This window comes from Eptatretus burgeri, chromosome 4 (assembly GCF_056783735.1).
Source record: "Eptatretus burgeri isolate ZD-2024b chromosome 4, Ebu_testis_v1, whole genome shotgun sequence".
Taxonomy (NCBI): domain Eukaryota; kingdom Metazoa; phylum Chordata; class Myxini; order Myxiniformes; family Myxinidae; genus Eptatretus; species Eptatretus burgeri.
The window spans coordinates 140,762,670-140,780,891 of NC_140964.1; the positions used below are offsets into that span (position 1 = coordinate 140,762,670).

General features: G+C 41.9%; 1 protein-coding gene across 1 annotated transcript in view; it reads right to left on the reverse strand.

Annotated features, from left to right (window-relative positions):
* HECTD4 (HECT domain E3 ubiquitin protein ligase 4) overlaps positions 1 to 18,222 on the reverse strand; it is a 525,771-nt gene that overhangs the window by 321,550 nt on the left and 185,999 nt on the right. The window contains exons 22-24 of the mRNA XM_085880170.1: positions 14,821 to 14,947; positions 9,019 to 9,246; positions 8,706 to 8,849 (exon numbers count right to left, since the gene is read on the reverse strand). Coding sequence (XP_085736296.1) covers positions 8,706 to 8,849; positions 9,019 to 9,246; positions 14,821 to 14,947 — 499 coding nt within the window. The remainder of the gene's footprint in view (positions 1 to 8,705; positions 8,850 to 9,018; positions 9,247 to 14,820; positions 14,948 to 18,222) is intronic.

Sequence of the window (18,222 nt, forward strand, 5' to 3'; positions counted from 1 at the left end):
TTAGTTCCTCCTCTGTGAATATTTTCTTTTTGAGGATATTGTCACGTCGACGTCGAAACTTAAAAGCAAATGCCGAATATATTTTAAAATTCGTGATAGACTAAAAATAAAAAATAAAAATAAAAAACACAACAACAAAAACAACAACTTCAGATATTTCGTCATGTGCCTTCACGGAGCCAAGCAGAAAAAAAGAAAATGTGCCTTGACGGAGAAAATAAGTTCCGGGTATGCTAACCATTACCTCGACGTGTTTCGACTTATGAGTAACTTACAAGGAAGTTGTGTCGACGTGTGTCAACGATCGCATATCGTGCCTACAACTTATTCCCAGCGTAGTGGAACGTGTGAGCCATACGGCGAGTACGTCATAAAAATTTTCAGCATGCTTGAAATTTCACGACGTACGAGACGTACCACGAAATATGACAGCGTACTTCATCGTTTTTCAGCGTGCTCTTAATGTATACACAACTTACCCATAACGTATTCGACGTGTGCCAGCTTGGTTCGGCAAATTTTTCAGAGGTCGGCATACGCTGGATAAATCGTCAAGGTGTGACTGCGTGGTTGACACTTTCAATTTTCAGGCGGTTATGATTTAAATCGGCGTGCGGCAGGTTTTTAACAGGCTATGCCACGAGTTCGTCGGCGATACGTGCAGCACGCTATGCCTAAGTTAAACTATCGTTGGGCATAGGTTGTGAATGGCGACAATAGGCTAAGCATTCGTTGGTAAAAGTTATCTAGAAGACAATGAAACGTTCTGTGCCCGTTACTAATATGTTATGCATACGACCAACACGTTATGAATACGACCAGAACTTTAAAAAAAAAAACATCAAAATTTCAGTGTACGCCAACGTTTTACATACATTTTTATACGTTGCCATTGCTGGCTAAATCGTCAAGGTGTGACAGCGCCTTCAGGAAGGGTTCAGAAATCAATATTTAGTGGAATAACCCTGATTTTCAATCACAGCTTTCATGCATCTTTGCATGCTCTCCACCAGTCTTTCACATTGCTGTTCGGTGACATTGCTGTTCACATCTTGATCTGATGGTCCTCCATCCACACCTTGATTGACCTCGCTGTGTGGCATGGAGCATTGTCCTGCTGGAAAAACCAATCCTCAGAGTTGGGGAACATTGTGAGAGCAGAAGGAAGCAAGTGTTCTTCCAGGCCAACCTTGTACTGGGCTCCTGAAAATCTGCATGTTACTATGGAACACTATTTAAACTTACCAGGGGTTACAGTGTGGTGTGGGATATCAGCATTGGGCATCATAGGGCCATTCTTTTTTGACCAAACTGTCACTGGGGATGTTTACTTAAACTTTCTGCAGGAATCCGTCGGTCCACGTGTCGGAGAGATATTTGGTGACAAAGAGATTTACTTTCAGCAAGATGGAGCACCTCCCCACTACCACCGTGATGTAAGGGCCTATCTCGAAGCAACTTTTCCGAACAGATGGATTGGGTGAAGAGGTAGTGTTGAATTCCCTGCTCTTTCCCCAGACCTCACTCCAATGGACTTCTTTTTATGGGGATATCTCAAAGATAAGGTTTACGGTTCAAAACCAGCAACAGTCGATGAGCTGAAAGAGGAAATTGAAAGACAATGTCTTGCAGTTCCAAAGGAAATGATTTGTAACGATGTTGAATCCACTGGTCTGCGTTATCGGCTGTGTTTGGAACGTGATGGTCGTCAGTTTGAACATTTCGAAACATGCATTTATACATTTAACCATTAATCTTGTTTCTAAGTCAATAAACAACGCATTTATTATCATTTAAAGAGTGAGTACATTTTTTGGGGGCACCCTGTATATATATATATATATATATATATATATATATATATATATATATATATATATATATATATATATATATATATATATACATATATATATTGTAGAGTTCGGATGAGAGGATAGAAATTGGTCCGTGTTTTCAGATGGTGAGGTGTAAATGGAGTCATCACTGTTCAGTGGACGGTACAGTACACATATAAACATGCGGTGGGAGTGGAGGGAAGCCATTGCCAGAGGTATTCCTGGGGTGTGTGGGGGGAGTGAGGGCAGTACATGGAGAGTGAGGAATGGAGTCTTTGATGAAGAGAGAAACTCCTCCACCAGGACGAGGCTCACGTCTGTCATACCAGTGGAGGGAGTAACCAGGGAGAGATACTTGGGTGTCAGAGACGTCTTGAGGTAGGAAAGTTTGGCGATTATGTCGCAACCCGTATGTTTGTCAGTGGCAACCTATATGGAAAGATCTGTCAGGTTTGAGTGAAAGCCCTGGATATTTGAGGTCCACACTGTTGATGAAGAGGGAGGGTAGGTAGCTTTGGGTGCAGGGAGTGGAGGGGAGGGGGAGGGAAGGACAACGGGGGAGGAGGGGTAAGGAGAGCTGTTGAAAGAGTGTGGAGGATTGCAGAAGAGTGAGGGGAGGTGGCCAGATGAGGAGGAGAAAAGCTCTGTGGTGCTGGGTTGAGGTGCAGTGGGGAGTAATAAGAGGGGGTATTTGAGGAGGTGGAGTGATGAGTTGGAGGTGAGAGGGCAGGGGAAGGAGGCAGCTTTGTGGATGAGAAAGGAGGCAACTTTGAGAAGGGTGAGTGAGGGCGGTGAATGGTGTGAGAAGGGTGAGTGGGGAGTTTTGGAGAAATGTGAGAGGGAAGCTCGGATGGGAAAGAGTGTGATGGTTGCTTTGAGAGGGAGGGGTGAGAGGAGTGAATTGGCACTGAAGTTGGAAAATAATGGCGATTGAAGGAAAGCGAACATTCATTGCAAACTGGGTTTTTTATTTTTAGGTGAGAGATGTGATTAAAGACGTTTCTTGATGGATGCAATAAAGGCGAATTAAGAGAATGGAGAGAAGAAACGCTGTAACAGTTGGAATTTTTCGACAAGTTAAGAAGGAAAGGTCGAATTGAGAGCAGTCTGTTGAAATAGAAAAGAGTTGTGAATTACAATACAGTGATGAGAACCACACGTGTGAAAGAGGAAGATGAAACATTAGAAAAGATGGTTTCTTATTCTTTTTCCTCTTCTTATTCCTCTTCTTTTTCCTCTTCTTATTCCTCTTCTTATTCCTCTTCTTATTCCTCTTCTTGTTCCTCTTCTTGTTCCTCTTCGTCTTCCTTTTCGTCTTCCTCTTCGTCTTCCTCTTTGTCTTCCTCTTCGTCTTCCTCTTCTTACTCCTCTTCTTATTTTTCTTCCTCTTCCTCTTCCTCTTCTTCTTCCTCTTCTTCTTCCTCTTCCTCTTTTTATTCTTCTTCCTCTTCCTCTTCTTCTTCCTCTTCCTCTTTTTATTCTTCTTCCTCTTCCTCTTCTTCTTCCTCTTCTTCTTCTTCTTCTTCTTCTTCTTCTTCTTCTTCTTCTTCTTAAAAATAAGGATTGCATAAGATTCGGAAAAGGAAAGGTTGAAGTAAAATCGTGGAGGTGTGTGGTGAATTTGGAATGGTAAACGCAGTGTGAAGCTGATGGATCAATGCAAAGGAGGAGGAGGACAAGGAATAAGAAGAAGGAGGTGGAGAAGCAGGAGAAGGGGGAGGAGGAGGAGGAGGAGAAGGAGGGTGAGGAGGAGGAGGAGAAGGAGGATGAGGAGGAGATGGAGGAGGTGAAGGAGGAGGAGGAGAAGGAGGAGGAGAATAAGGAGGAGGAGGTGGAGAAGGAGAAGGAGGAGGAAGAGGAGGAGAAAGAGGTTGAGGAGGAGAAGGAGGAGGAGTAGAAGGAGGTGGAGGAGGAGGAGAAAATGAAGAAGAAGAAGAAGAAGAAGAAGAAGAAGAAGAAGAAGAAGAAGAAGAAGAGGAAGAAGAAGAAGAAGAAGAAGAAGAAGAAGAAGAAGAAGAAGAGAAAGAAGAAGAAGAAAAGGGAGAAGAAGAAGAGGAAGAAGAAGAAGAAGAAAAGGGAGAAGAAGAAAAGGGAGAAGAAGAAGAAGAAGAAGAAGAAGAAGAAGAAGAAGAAGAAGAAGAAGAAGAAGAAGAAGAAGAAGAAGAAGAAGAAGAAGAAGAAGAAGAAGAAGAAGAAGAAGATAAATCTATCTATAATTCCAGCAATGTGTGTGTGTGTGTGTGTGTGTGTGTGTGTGTGTGTGTGTGTGTGTGTGTGTGTGTGTGTGTGTGTGTGTGTGTGTGTGTGTGTGTGTGTGTGTGTGTGTGTGTGTGTGTGTGTGTGTGTGTCTCTGTGTGTGTGTGTCTCTGTGTGTGTGTGTGTGTGTGTGTGTGTGTGTGTGTGTGTGTGTGTGTGTGTGTGTGTGTGTGTGTGTGTGTGTGTGTGTGTGTGTGTGTGTGTGTGAGTGTGTGTGTGTGTGTGTGTGTGTTTCTCTGTGTCTGTGTGTGTGTGTCTGTGACCGCTGTTTCTCGACAACCACTGCTCCGATCTCATTGAAACTTGCCAGGTATATTGTTGGGGACCTGAGGATGTGCCTTTATAAGGTTTGATATTAATCGGACAAGTGCCTCCAAAGTTATGGCCATTTATTTACCAACCAATGACAAGACACTTTGTTGCGTGGATGTGGGCGATGGGGGAAGGGAAGCTCAGCCGCGTTCCCCATTACGGGTTACAACGTATGGGCTTCCAGAGAGTGATGACTTCGTGTATTCTAATAATTTCTCGATTTCTTATGCGCATTTATAGATAAACACTATGCCCCAAGTTATGATCGTTTTCATATTAGACGGTGCATAAATTTCGGTAACATCAGAGTGAGCTGGTATGCTCCGAACCAGGAAGTAATTTTTTTCTCTCTCTTCTCTTCTCTTTTTGTTTTTCCTTGTGATGACATTGCGAAAAGGCAAAATACGTTGGCGCTAATTGAATAATTGGCCATTAAAACTAAATTGCGAATAATCGTAACTGCGATATGCAAACTTCCGGGCCATGCACGTACGGGCACTCGAGAGCAAAGAAACGGCCTGTGTGGTTGTTGTTTCTTGCTCGCGGTTTGAATATTTATTTATTAAATTATTATTAATTTTTTTTTTACGGGCATGTACGAGTAATAATAAGAAGAAGAGAAATAAGAAGAAGAAGAAGAATAAGAAGAAGAAGAATGATCATTACTCATCGGTATGGAGTGAGAAAGGAATGTTTCATTGTTATTTTTAAAATTTAAGACAAGAAACAGAGTGTGTTGTTGGGAAAAATAGATAGGGAGCATTGGGAAAAGTGGGGAAAATAGGAATTGATGGTAATAGGGAGAGAATAAAACGATTGTCCACCTAGACCTGAAGGATGGGTAGGCCTCAAGGAGCCCGATAAGACGAGGTCGATGAAAACTCACAAAATGGGAGGATTTTTGAAACAAAACCGAACTAGGAACACACAGTGAACAAGTCGGTGAGAAAATAAACAGTTTAAAGGTGACAAATAACGACCAGAAACTTAACTTTGAGAAAGTCGGCAGAGACCCCTGAGAGAAGCCGCCATCGCTTCAAACTCCGAACTGTACTTAACAAGCTTATTAGATTTTAAAGATTTTATATAGACCAAGCTTATCAATGGGAAACAAAACATAAACTGTTCAGCCTGGCAGAGGTATGCACTCCACCGAGTGCAGTTCTATTTTTTTTAAGTGTTGAAATTTTTCTGTTTTCGTATCTTTAAGGTTCCAAACATTTGCACATGGAATTATTTTTTGAAGGCCTTGCTTTTATTTTCTTTTCCAATATAAAAATCTCCAACTACCAATTGATGCATTTAAGCTCGAACTGTTCGTAAACACAAATAAACAATGATGTTAAAGACAGGCCTCAATCTGGATGACCAAGGGTGATCTCCAACAATGGAAATGCAGCTTTGGTAAACCTTGGAAGACATATTCCTTTTGCCACAAGCACAGTGTTGCTTCATGAATGGAATCTTCCTTGGAGGTTATCCATGAAAACTGTCCAAACCGGCATCATGCTGCAGATTACAGAGCCAGGAGAACGATAAGGTGGCCCTTTCTCACCCCAGAACACAAAGCAGCTTCTTGGCACGATGTCAGGCATGTCAACGCCGGAATCTTGCATTCTGGAGGAAAATCCATTGGGCTGATTCGAGTCTATTTCCCCTGCACGTGACTGATGGCAGAACTCAGGTTTGGCAGAAACCTAACAGCCTATACACCCAATAACATTTGGAGTCCTTCCTGTTTGATGGCGGATCCATTGTAATATAGGGCTGCCTGTCATATGATTTGACTATGTCACTGTACAGTGTAACTTGAGAAGCAAAAAATACAACAGGGACATTTTAGATTGTGTTGTTCCACATTTTGACAACTAGCCAATTATCACTTGGGTGTCCTTGTGGTGTGGATGTTGACTTTGCCTGCTTTGTGAGCACTTCAGCAGCAGCTAAAAATTTGCACCGTCTCTGTCATCTCTACCGTCTTTGTTTCATCTGTTTTGTATCCATTCCCATTCGGAATGGATACAAAACACAATTAACAACACAGAGATGAAATTTAGTGGAGAGAAGTACCACAATCTTTTTCCTCCTCTCCCACTCCTTACTTCATTTCCCCGATCATATTTTTTAAGTTCCTTTTCCCGATCTGCACTTCTGCTGTTTGGAGTAGGGACGTTCCTCCAACCACTCCCTCATCCCACTCCTTCCTTTGTCCGATTATGCTGTTTCCTTTGCTTCTTTTAACATTGTTCTGTGCATTTAAATGCTCTTGGAAATTTAAGACTCAAAAAAGCTTTTCAATTCTAACCGTTTAAATTTTGTTGAGTGATTGCTCCTTTTGTTTGATTGCTCAGGTATGATCCCTGAACGAAACACAGTTGGCATCGGAAAAGAGCATCCAGCTTTAGAAACCATCCTCGGCTTTAAAACACATGATGGCAGTTCTTAAGCATGGGCGTGGTACAGCCCAATGTATTACGTGAGCAAGTCCACCTGCCGACAACAAAAACGAGGAGAAAAAGACAGAAAATGTCATAGCCCCCCCATGGTTTCACTAATTTTGCCAAGTTTGAACAAAATCGGACCATGCATGTCCAAGAAATGTTTGGGGACATGTTTAAGTAATGAAATGGCTGCCAGTCGGCCATCTTGGATCTGATCTTGAAAGAAAAACACGAAGTGCACATGTAATCCATCATTCATTATCTGTGTGCCAAGTTTGAATAAGATTGGTAAATGCATGTCCGAGAAATGGTTGAGGAAGTATTCAACATCGGGTTTTTACAACAAAGATGGCCGTCAGTCGGCCATCTTTGATGGAATCGCAAAACTAAACGATGTGCATATGTGTACCATCATGTGTTGTCTTTGTGCATGGTTGAACAAAATTGGTCCATACATGTCCGAGATATGGCTGCGGACGGATGCATGGGCACACGGGACCCAATCCATAAGCCCCCATTTCGGACTATGTCCAACGAGGCTAATAATGATGGACAATGCAAAGGAAAAGAGCTGTGCATGCAAAATAAGTACCAATGATGGCAGATGGAGTTTTTAACAGGAACAAAACAGTTACGGAAAGAAACGATCAACATAGGTATGATGATGATGGAAAGAAGCGAATAATTCATTTAAATGCTGAAAAGAAGAAGAGTTGTCATTTGTTGTCTTCAAGAAACAACATGTGAAGACAACAGTACAAGTCATTGGCGGCAACAAAGAAAAATAAAAAAAAGGTTCTGCTGTGGAGATCAATAGGGCATTGGTGGCGTTGGTGTTCTTTAATTCAGTAGCAGAATCATGGACCTGAAAATTATGATGAAAGAATAAATTTTGAATGTCGTAAGCACATGTGCAGTGTGCACCCCAAGCATTTCTTGGTGAAGAAGAACAAATATCGTTTTGGGATGGACTAGAAGATTTGGTTCAAGGAATAAGCTACAAAGAAGTGATAATTATCGGTGTAGACTTGAATGGACATGTCAGCAAGAAAGAAAAGTGATATAATGGTGCACATTGTGGATTCAGAAATAGTAAAAGCAATGAGACTGTAGAAACAATATTCAAAATGGTGGAGGTGATGGATAAGTGTGTCCTCAATACTTACTGAAAGAAAAGAAACGAAAAGACCATATCCTGACTTTTACAAGTGGAGTTGCAAACGGCCAGATTAATTAACTATTAGTGTAAATGAGTTCTAAAAGAAGGGTAAGCAAGATGACAGCAATAGCAGGTGAAGAATGTTTGAAAAGAAGGGTAAGCAAGAACAACAAATGTCATTTTGATATTTCTAACTTGTATAATTGATAGTTACTGTATCTGCGGCTTGTTGGTTTCAGGGTTAAAGGTCGGGAAGCGAGTCTGAGTGGCACCTCATCACCCACCCAGCGAACCCGTAACAATATTGCTACTTTGTCCAAACGTTGATGAGATGAAAGTTTTTTTTTTTCAAGTTGACACCCCTACAGAGCTGCATGTGCTGGGTGTACATATTTGCCTTCGTCTCGTGATGAATGGGAAATGCAGCTTGTGCATCGAGGGTTCTTGAATTTATGTGTGAAAAAAATATTGAGTTTGAGTCAATATTTTTCTCTCAAGCAGTTCTTTTTTGTTGGCATGCTTAACTTTTATACATGTTATTCAATACACACTGGCCATCATGAAGACCACCAACAATCCAACTTGGTAATTTCTCTGCTTGTTGACAGGACAGTAGTTTCATATTTGCATAACAGACATGGGTATATAACAACACAAAGACTGTTTAATATCGTGACACAAATGACATTCTCACGTTACCTCAAATTCCTTGACACTGAGACGAGAAGTTGGGATGAATGATGGGCTTTCGGTAGATGAGGAATTGACAAAACAGACACTGGCTGTGGAAAAGTCAGAAGACAATGATATGACTTCTCCTTGATATTCGGACAAACCAGTCACCTGAAAAATACGAAGTGCTTTGAGCAAAAGCAAGTGAGGATGACAAAATTGTCTGATGTATTGTAAAATTAACCTGCAGATCATTATACAATCAAGGCAACTATTTGTGCATTGACAGAATTATGCAAGTAATTCCTGTGCATTAGTGTGGTGTTTTTATTTTTCTTACCAGGACCTTGGATCCAGCTTTTAAGATCTCACGATAGCCACCAAGAAGAGCTAGAGCTGCTGAGGCTCGGCGAACAGAAACAATGAAGGCCATCTCAAGCTCATTTGATCCCATCTCAAGCTCTTCATGTTTTGTCGTCTCCAAAAGCTCCCCTGGTTCTCGATCTTTGGAGATGGATGAAAGATATTCTCCAAAGAGAGGGATTTCAGATAAGGCATCTGATAACACCTGAGTCAGGTAGTGGGAGGAGGTGGTTAACATGGTTTGAGCTCTACCCAGGTTTGTCTCCATCACAAAACAAATGAAAATACAAAGCCTGTCCGCATCCGCTTTGTATTCAGTCTTCTTCTTCCGAATGCTAAACATCACAAAAACAGCGGAATAAAACAAACAAAACAATTGACGATTTTAGGAAATCTTGACCTTTTGACCTCAAAAGCAATAAAGCCTCAGTGACCCAATATGAAAATTCTTTAAATTTCAGGTCAATCGGATGAAAATTGATGATTTATGCAACCTTAACCTTTTGATCCAAAAAAAGAAAAATAAAAATCAGTTTCTAACTTTTGATTGATGAAACAATTCAGTTACGCCCGAACAGACACACAGACAGACAGAGAGACAAACACACAGACACACATACAGAAGTGATTGCAAAACCCCATCCCCTGCTTAGCGAGGGGCGGGCTGATCATCACATAGGATGTGAACAGGTAATTTCTTCGTTTCTCACTGAACACCAAAATATGGATGCTGAAGGACTTCCAGAACCTCTTTATGACGTCCATGTGCTAATACCACTGAATAATTACACAACACATGCTTCAGTGTTTCCTATTTTACCACATAATACACAATCACTTAATTGTTTCACTTTTCACAAAGAAAAATTATTTTGTTTCAATATCCATCTTAACAATAAACTTGTCTGTGCCTCTTCACCCTTTCATATCTGTTCAAGACAATTTGCATCCAGGTTAGGATGGTTAAGATGGTCCAAGCTTAATCAAGCAAGCATAAACAGAAATATTTGAACAAATGCTCAAATTATAAAACAATGCATTCAGGCAAAATAGCAAATTGCTATCTATAATCTATAATAATAAATGTCAATGTATCAGTCAGTCAGTCCCTCAGTCAGTGTGTCCCCTCCATAACTCCAAAACCATGAAACCTAGCAGCCCCAAACGTTGCATGCAGAACAATAAGGGAACTCCAAAGTGGTGCATGAATGAAAGGTGAGTGTTTGGGATAGTTTAAATATCCCTTTTGAAGATAATTAGCAGCCTTATTTAATTATCCTTTATCAAAGCATCATCCTTGGTCAACCTCTGAGTCAGCACTCTGTCAGTTTGCTGAAGTCTCAATTTGCCTTTTTGTTTGGCGTGCTTAACAATGCCTTTTGACTTGGAACAGGTCGCAACGGTTTCTTAACGATAAAGCGCTCAAAATTATTTTTTTCACTTTCCTCACTCATATCGTCAAATGCCTCATCTTAAAACCTACAAATTGCTGGATACATCACAATGCTTATAAACTCCCGGTTGCCAGCGTTCATGGCTTTATTTAATTTCTGCAAATGCTATAAGCTCAAGAATATCTTAAGAAGTATAAATTTTGAAATTGGAAACAGGTTAATTAACCTCAGCAGCAGTTTCAGGCAAAATAGCAGTGTTCATTTATTAACAAAAACAACAAAAAGTGTTCATTTGTCCAATTCGGACATTGACATTTAGAGCATCTCCAAGCGTTTGTAGCTTTATTTAGTTTCCACACATGCGATAACCTTGAGAATCTCTTCACCTGAGCCATATTTCATAGTTGAAATGGCAGAATTAACCTTGGCAGCAGTTCCGACTGCTAAGAAAAAGTGTTCATTTGTCTAAGTCGGACATTGTTTGACATTATGGGCATCCCCAGGTGATATTTGTTATAATCGATCACGAATCATTTGCCAAGCCAGCACGGTCATACAAAACACAATCCGGAAATGAATGGAGATGTCCGGAGTGTCAGCAATGTGCACATTGCATAAATGAACACTCTTTTTTAGGAGTCGGAACTGCTGCTAAGGTCAATATCACATTTAAAGTTTTGAAATTCAGTTCAGGTTAAGAATTTGACCTTATCGTGTTTCAGCACAAATACTTAGCAATGTCCGGAGAGTTATGTTCGCACATTATTTTATACTCTGGGTGGTGGTTATCTCAAGATGTGTCCAGAGGGTGTTTGTCTTTGGGCAGTGTTTATGTCTGGGCAGTGTTTGCCTCCGCACATGTCCAGAATGCGTTTGTCTCTGGGCAGTGTTTATGTCTGGGCGGTGTTTGTATCCGGACATGTCCAGAAAGTGTTAGTCTCTGGGTAGTGTTTATGTCTGGGTGGTGTTTGTCTCCAAACGTGTCCAGAAAGTGTTTGTTTCTGGGCAGTGTTTATGTCTGGGTGGTGTTCGTCTCTGGATGAGTCCGGGCGGGGTTCGTCTCCAGACGCATCCGGGCGGTGTTCGTCACCGGACGTGTCTCGGCGGTGTTTGTCTCCGGACGCGTCCGGGCGGTGTTCATCTCCGGACGTGTCCAGGCGGTGTTCGTCTCCGGATGCGTCCGGGCGGTGTTCGTCTGTGGACACGTCCGGGTGGTGTTCATCTCAGGACACGTCCGGGTCGTGTTCGTCTCCAGACACGTCCGGGTGGTGTTCGTCTCCAGACACGTCCGGGCGGTGTTCGTCTCCAGACACATCCGGGCGGTGTTCGTCTCCAGACATGTCTGGGCGGTGTTCGTCTCCAGACACGTCCGGGCGGTGTTCGTCTCCAGACGCATCTGGGCGTTGTTCATCTCCGGATGCGTCCGGGCGGTGCTCGTCACCGGACGCGTCCGGGCGATTTTCGTCTCCGGACATGTCTGGGCAGTGTGTGCCTCCAGACGTGTGCGGGAGGTGTTTGTCTCTGGATGTGTCCGGGCTGTGTTTGCTCCAAGTGGTGTCTGTCTACGGACATGTCTGGGTGGTGTTTATCTCAGGACGGTGTTTATTTCAGACATTATTTTGTTTCCCTCTTCACTATTATTCTATGCAGAATCATTTTGATGAGACAGTGTGAATCGTAAATAATGCTCTGCCACACATCTGCCTTCCCTTCCCCTCACATCACCTCATGCTAACCTCCTCCCAAACCCTCTACCCCCTCCATCCCCATACAACTCTCGGGATGTTGACAAGCATTGCAGCTGAAATGTGATAAGCTCTAGAATCTCTTAACCTGAACCAAATTTCTAAATTTAAACTGCAGAATTAAACTTCGCAGTAGTTCCAACTGCTAAAAAAAAAAGTGTTTGTTTGTCCAATTCAAGCATTGTTTGATACTCCAGATGTCTCCGGTCATCTCAGGATGGTGTTTTGTATGACAGCCAGCCGTTCTTTATCAACCATTTCGTTGGTGGGCTTGCTTGAGTGCTTCATAGAGGTGGGTGGAATCCATCCATCCATTAATTGGGACCATACTCTGTGCAGAGCGTTGGTGCTGCCTCAGCAGACTCCTTGGCTATAGGACACAATCTGGAATGGGTCGCCACTCCGACACAGGATACCAGCATGCTGACACTCATTTTGCCAACCTCGGAAGGATGACAGGCAGAGTCAACCCTAGCTGGTATTAATTTAACAGCCAAGCAGGATTCGAACTCAGGATCCAAGGATCCCAAGCCCACCACCCTGACTATTAAGCCAACAACAGGCATATCTTTACCATAAGGGCCTGTAGCTCTTTTAAAATTTCCACTAGCCTCTTGCTTGGCCTCTCTGATTAGTTTCCTCCTTGCTTGATCATCCAGTTTTGAGGGAGAGCCTATTCTAGGCAGGGTCTTGGTGGTATCATATGCCTTCCATTTCTTAATGACTGTCTTGACTCTGCTACATGGGATATTCAAGGCCTTTGAAATATTTTTAGACCCATCCCCTGATCTGTGCTTTTCCACAACTTTATCCCGCAGGTATGGCCTGGTGTTGGCTTCATGTTTAGGGTGGTGGGCTTGAGATTCTAGGATCCTGAGTTCAAATCCCACTCAGATGTTGAATCAATACCAGGTGGGGTTGACTCTGCTGTCATCCTTCTAAGGTCAGCAAAATGAGTGCCAATTTGCTGGTATACTGTGTCAGAGTGGCAACCTGTCCAGGATTGTGTCCAATAGCCAAGGAGACTGCTTTGGCAGCACCAACGCTCTGCAAAAAGTTTGGTCCCAATGGATGTATGGATGGATGGATGGATTATCCCGGAGGTCTTTTGAAAGCTCCTTGGTTTTCATGGTTGAGTCTTTGTGTGAAATGCACTACCCAGGAGAGGAAACTTACAGGAACAGCTGATTTTATTCTCAAATAATCAGAATCACGCCAATTTAACACAGGTGGAGGCCAATTAACTTGGTGTGAAATTTTGAATGTGATTGGTTACACCTGAACGAATTTACAATTGCTATTAGAAAGGGGGGGGGTGGACACTTATCCAACCAAGATATTCTAGTTTTGTATTTTTAAATTAATTCTCTGAAATTTGTGGAATTTGTTTTTCACTTGGAAATTGTGGGTTACGATATATGTAAGTAAGAGGTGGAAAAAGTCTGTTTTAATGCAATTTACTTCCAGGCTATAAGGCAACAAAAGGTGAAAAATTTGAAAGGGGGTGTAGACTCTATCGACACTGTACATTCTAGGAAAGTTTTACACAATGTGAATTTCCAGATCAAACCATATTTTCCCATCAGCTTCCATTATATAATTGGAGATGTGTTGCTTCAGAAACGTTTTTGGTCCCAAGACAGGATAAAAACACACTTAAGGATGCAGCAAACCTTTTCAACACATATTTAATACTAGAACGGCACTCGGTTGGGTGCGCACAACCGCCAGGCTGAACAGTTTATGTTTTGTGTCCGACTGAAAGGCTAGATCCAGATACAGATCCAGATCTTCACCAAAATCTCATTGCCTCGTTCTTGTCTCCTTCCCAAAACATCCACCAAGTTTTGTCGAAAACTGTCCATAACGTTTTGAGATATCATGATATAAATCATTTTTGCCCTATCTCTCAATGGTGAGAAATCACTTTGTAAGTCCTAGTGTCCAGGTAATCACCAAAATTTCATCAATTCGTCCTCATCACCCACCCAACCTGTCCACCAAGTTGAGTCCAAATCCGACCATAACTTTGAGATATCCTGCTCACAGCCAGACAAACAGACAAACAGGTGTGAAAACATAACATCCATCTACCTTCGGTGGGAGGAGGTAAGAAATTTGATAATGTCATGATAAAATGTTGATAATAATGCTCAAAATAAGACTTTTTACAGACATCTTGACTTAACATTACTAAAGTAAGAACATTGAAAAAGGCTGAAATCCTGCACAGTAGAGTACCAAGTGTGATAAACACAATGGACTGAACTAAAACAAGCCAAGCTTGAGTGGCACAAGAAGCATGGAAAACGAGTCCAGCATTAAAAGCATGCACAAATGACCTGGAGTAGGATGAAATGCATGCTTGGACAAATGACAGACCAAGCAATGTTCATTCCCCATAATTTTTTTCATCATTCACATATTCAAAGTTTCTTAAATGTGAATTAACCCAACGTATTGGTTCCCTAATTTATGTTACATGACAGGGAAATTCCGTAAGTTGGGTCACAGTATAATGAGGGATGCATGTTCAAACAAGTCTGTTTTGATACATTTCCATTGCACATCATACCCGAACCCTATAATAAAGGAGAATTCTCCATAAAGGAGGCAAAATGTACTGCTATCCCATTTTACCATGTGAAATGCAGGTTCCCAGAGACTCTTTGCATGGGGAGAAGAAAGTAGGCTTGTGAGTATCTGCATCAGCTGTGCAGCAAGTGAGTCCGACACATCAGCACTCACATAAAATCTCTTCGAGTCACTTGGGAGGAAATGAAAAAGAGAAACAAAAAAACGAACCTCAAATGAAAAATATGAAAATAATTAAAAGATATGCCAACAACACAAAGAAGATGCTGAATGTTAAAAAAAGAATTATATAACGTAATAATAAAGGACAAAAAAAACATCGAATTAATTACATACTAATTGAAAAAAGTTCCTGTGCATCATTTACACCTGCAGTATGTGAAATGAGAAACGAAAACAAACACATCACCAACATCTCTAATCTTCTCCAATCCAAAACCACAATCTTTTCTACCCCCGTTAATCCACCCCAAACCCACCTCCTTCAAATTCCCTGCGTTCCTTCCTGAAAGTCCCTGTCGTGTAAGGACCTGAAAGTCCCTATAGTGTCCATCATGTTTACCCTGTATACCCCACTCCATCACTCAGCCTTCCAAAGATCCCATGTCTCTGTTCCCCGCTGTTTTGTCCTTCCCTCTCTGTTGTACGTTATATGTGTTCACTCTCATACAAGCCTCGCCATTGCAAACAAACAAAACAAAAAAACCAGCTGGTCAGGATGGAAGTATGGGAATGTTCTGTTGTGCGATGAAGTCGGTGACCACACGTGCGACGTGAGAGCGCATGTTATCCTGTTGAAGTGTGATGTGACGTCCATTAACCTCCAGGAACATGAGGATGAAGAACTTCATCATGGTACCAAATACCTGTCAAATTTCAATTACGACCTCCAGCTGGGTTCTGTGATGTGTGGTGATGTCTCCCCATATAATCCGGCAGTCAAACCACTATTTTTGGGTGAAATGTGCATTAGCATCCACACAAAGTTTCTTTTTTGCTGTTTCATCACCTTTGGACCCCCCAGATCAAGATTCCAACCTTGAGCATTTATCTTACAAAAGCCAATGAATATGCAAATTAGCTGCCACCATGATAGAAGTAACGAGCTTAGCTTATATCTCGGTAAGTTCTGAACCAAACATTACAGGAAACGTGTCTATACCCACATTTTCAGGGTCTACGATTCTTATGAAACAATTAACTTTACAATCCTACTTCAATCTACCCTATTAATGCGCAAATTAGATGATGCCATTCACAAAAATAGATACTTTCTTCTCACTGACGAAATACAAATGCTTCGTTTGTTGCAGACTGATGCTACATTGGACTACACAATGGAAGAATGTTACTTTGAGTGTGACCACTCCTCATTTTCCTAAATGCCAAGGTGAGCCAATGAAAAAAGCCAAGAATTCACAAGGTTTCGGAAAAGCGATGATAATAGAAAACCTATACGCCAAGAAAACCTAGAGAAAACCAAGACGCCAAGGTGAACAACGAATAGCCAAGATCTTGTGAAAAAGTCAAGGAGTGGTCACACTGGTTACTTCAAGCCATGTAGAGGACCATTGGGCAAACCACTGATCACTGCCAGACCAGATCCCATCCACAGCATCATTAGCGCAAGTAAAGCAAGGCAAGATGGTCAAGCTGTGGATCTGAAGAGTCATTTAGAAAGTGACGACCAGGTTACCATTAGATGTCATGAGGACTGTGTTTCATCGTACACTTCAAAGACTCACATACAGATACTATTGAAACGATCAGTTGAACCATGAGGTGAAGCCCCATCCTTCAAACGATGGCGGCGGGCCGAAGCACCAAAATTTTACTTCAAGGAACACTCTGTTTTGTGGGGAACAATGAATAATGGACATGGATATGAAAAACCTCAGTCAATGGAGACGTGTTGTTGTCTGTCGACTGCTGCCCGCTGGAACCAGCTGACCTTTAAACACTGTGTTCTTGATGCATGCAATGCCAAACATGAAGATATTGGCCAACAGATCAAGATATGGGTAGTGGATTGTGTGAGTGATCTACATGTGACAGATGCAAGATATCACGACGACTGCGGGAAGACTTTCATGTCTCCACGTTCTGTCACTGCAGTATCCCGATCGATGATAACTGAGGATCTCGACCCAGCAATTAATGCTACCGTTATGACAATGAAAGCAGATATAGCAATAATATGGAACTCCTCCGAGGTTTTCGACATTTATATGAAAAATGGTGGTGCTCAAAATAAGATTAAAAAAAAACAGTTCCAGAAAATTTGTGGGAACATGAACCAAAAGCAATCACTGAAAACATGGAAGTACCTCCCGCTCACGTATGACCGAATGATTCCATCGAGCGTGAACATCGAAAACAAAGCGTTGCGACCAGATATCACACTTAGGTACAAAACAGAGAAGAAGGCATTGCTAATTGAGGTGTTAATACCAGTGATTTTGGACTGAATGATGCAGAAATCAAGAAAATGTCCAAATACCAAGACCTCAAGAATGAAGTGAGAACAGTCTGGAAGCAAAGTTGTACCAGTGAAAGCTGGACCTACAGGAATGATGACAAAGAACCTCATAGAGATATTATACATAGGGGCAATACCTCTGGGCACTCACCTGGTAGTGGCTGGATAAGATAACCAAGCAATCACTGGTAGGCATGGATGACCCAGAAAATATAAAACGGAGAAGAAAGTAAATATCTATGGATATTTTATTTTCATACCATTAACACTTTGGTACATCATGGGTGATGAAGGTGGTGGTCAAGTTTCATCGGAATTACGTGTGTACTTTCTGAGAAGAAAGAAAATGCAAATTTTGGGGGGAGGAAACCCCCCCCTTAAACGCCCATTGAGCCCTAATTTTCTCATGTCATGAACAAACTTTGGTATGTCATGGGTGATGAAGGTTGGAGTGAAGTTTTATCTGAATTGTATGGATCGTTTTTGAGAAGAAAGCAAATACCTCTTCGGGGAGAAATCTGCCACGTTGTCGCCTTGAGTGATTCTGTATTCATCCACAACCATTCTCAGGCCAAATGTCACTCCAGCAGTTGATGGAGATGTTGCCAAACAGGTGAACATTCACTCGAGATTCAATGATAGACTTTGTCATCTTTGAACCTCAAGAAGTGTAAAGTCTAGATCTTCCGGGTTTTGCGTGGAAGTTATGAAACATCTGTTCCACACCTCCCATTACGACTACTTCACTCAGTCTGAAACGAAGGAGAATCCCCAAGGAGGCTGTTCATCTCGTCGGGTACTTGAAGAAGTACTTTGTTAAAATTTATCCCGTGGAACTCTGTACGAACATCAAAAACGACTGATGTCAGGTTTCTTGGGATGCTGAATGGCAAAATGCAGAAGGTACCACAATGTTCACGGGAGGAAGATCAGCTGGTCTTCTGATACCGGTCTAGAATGGCCTCTGG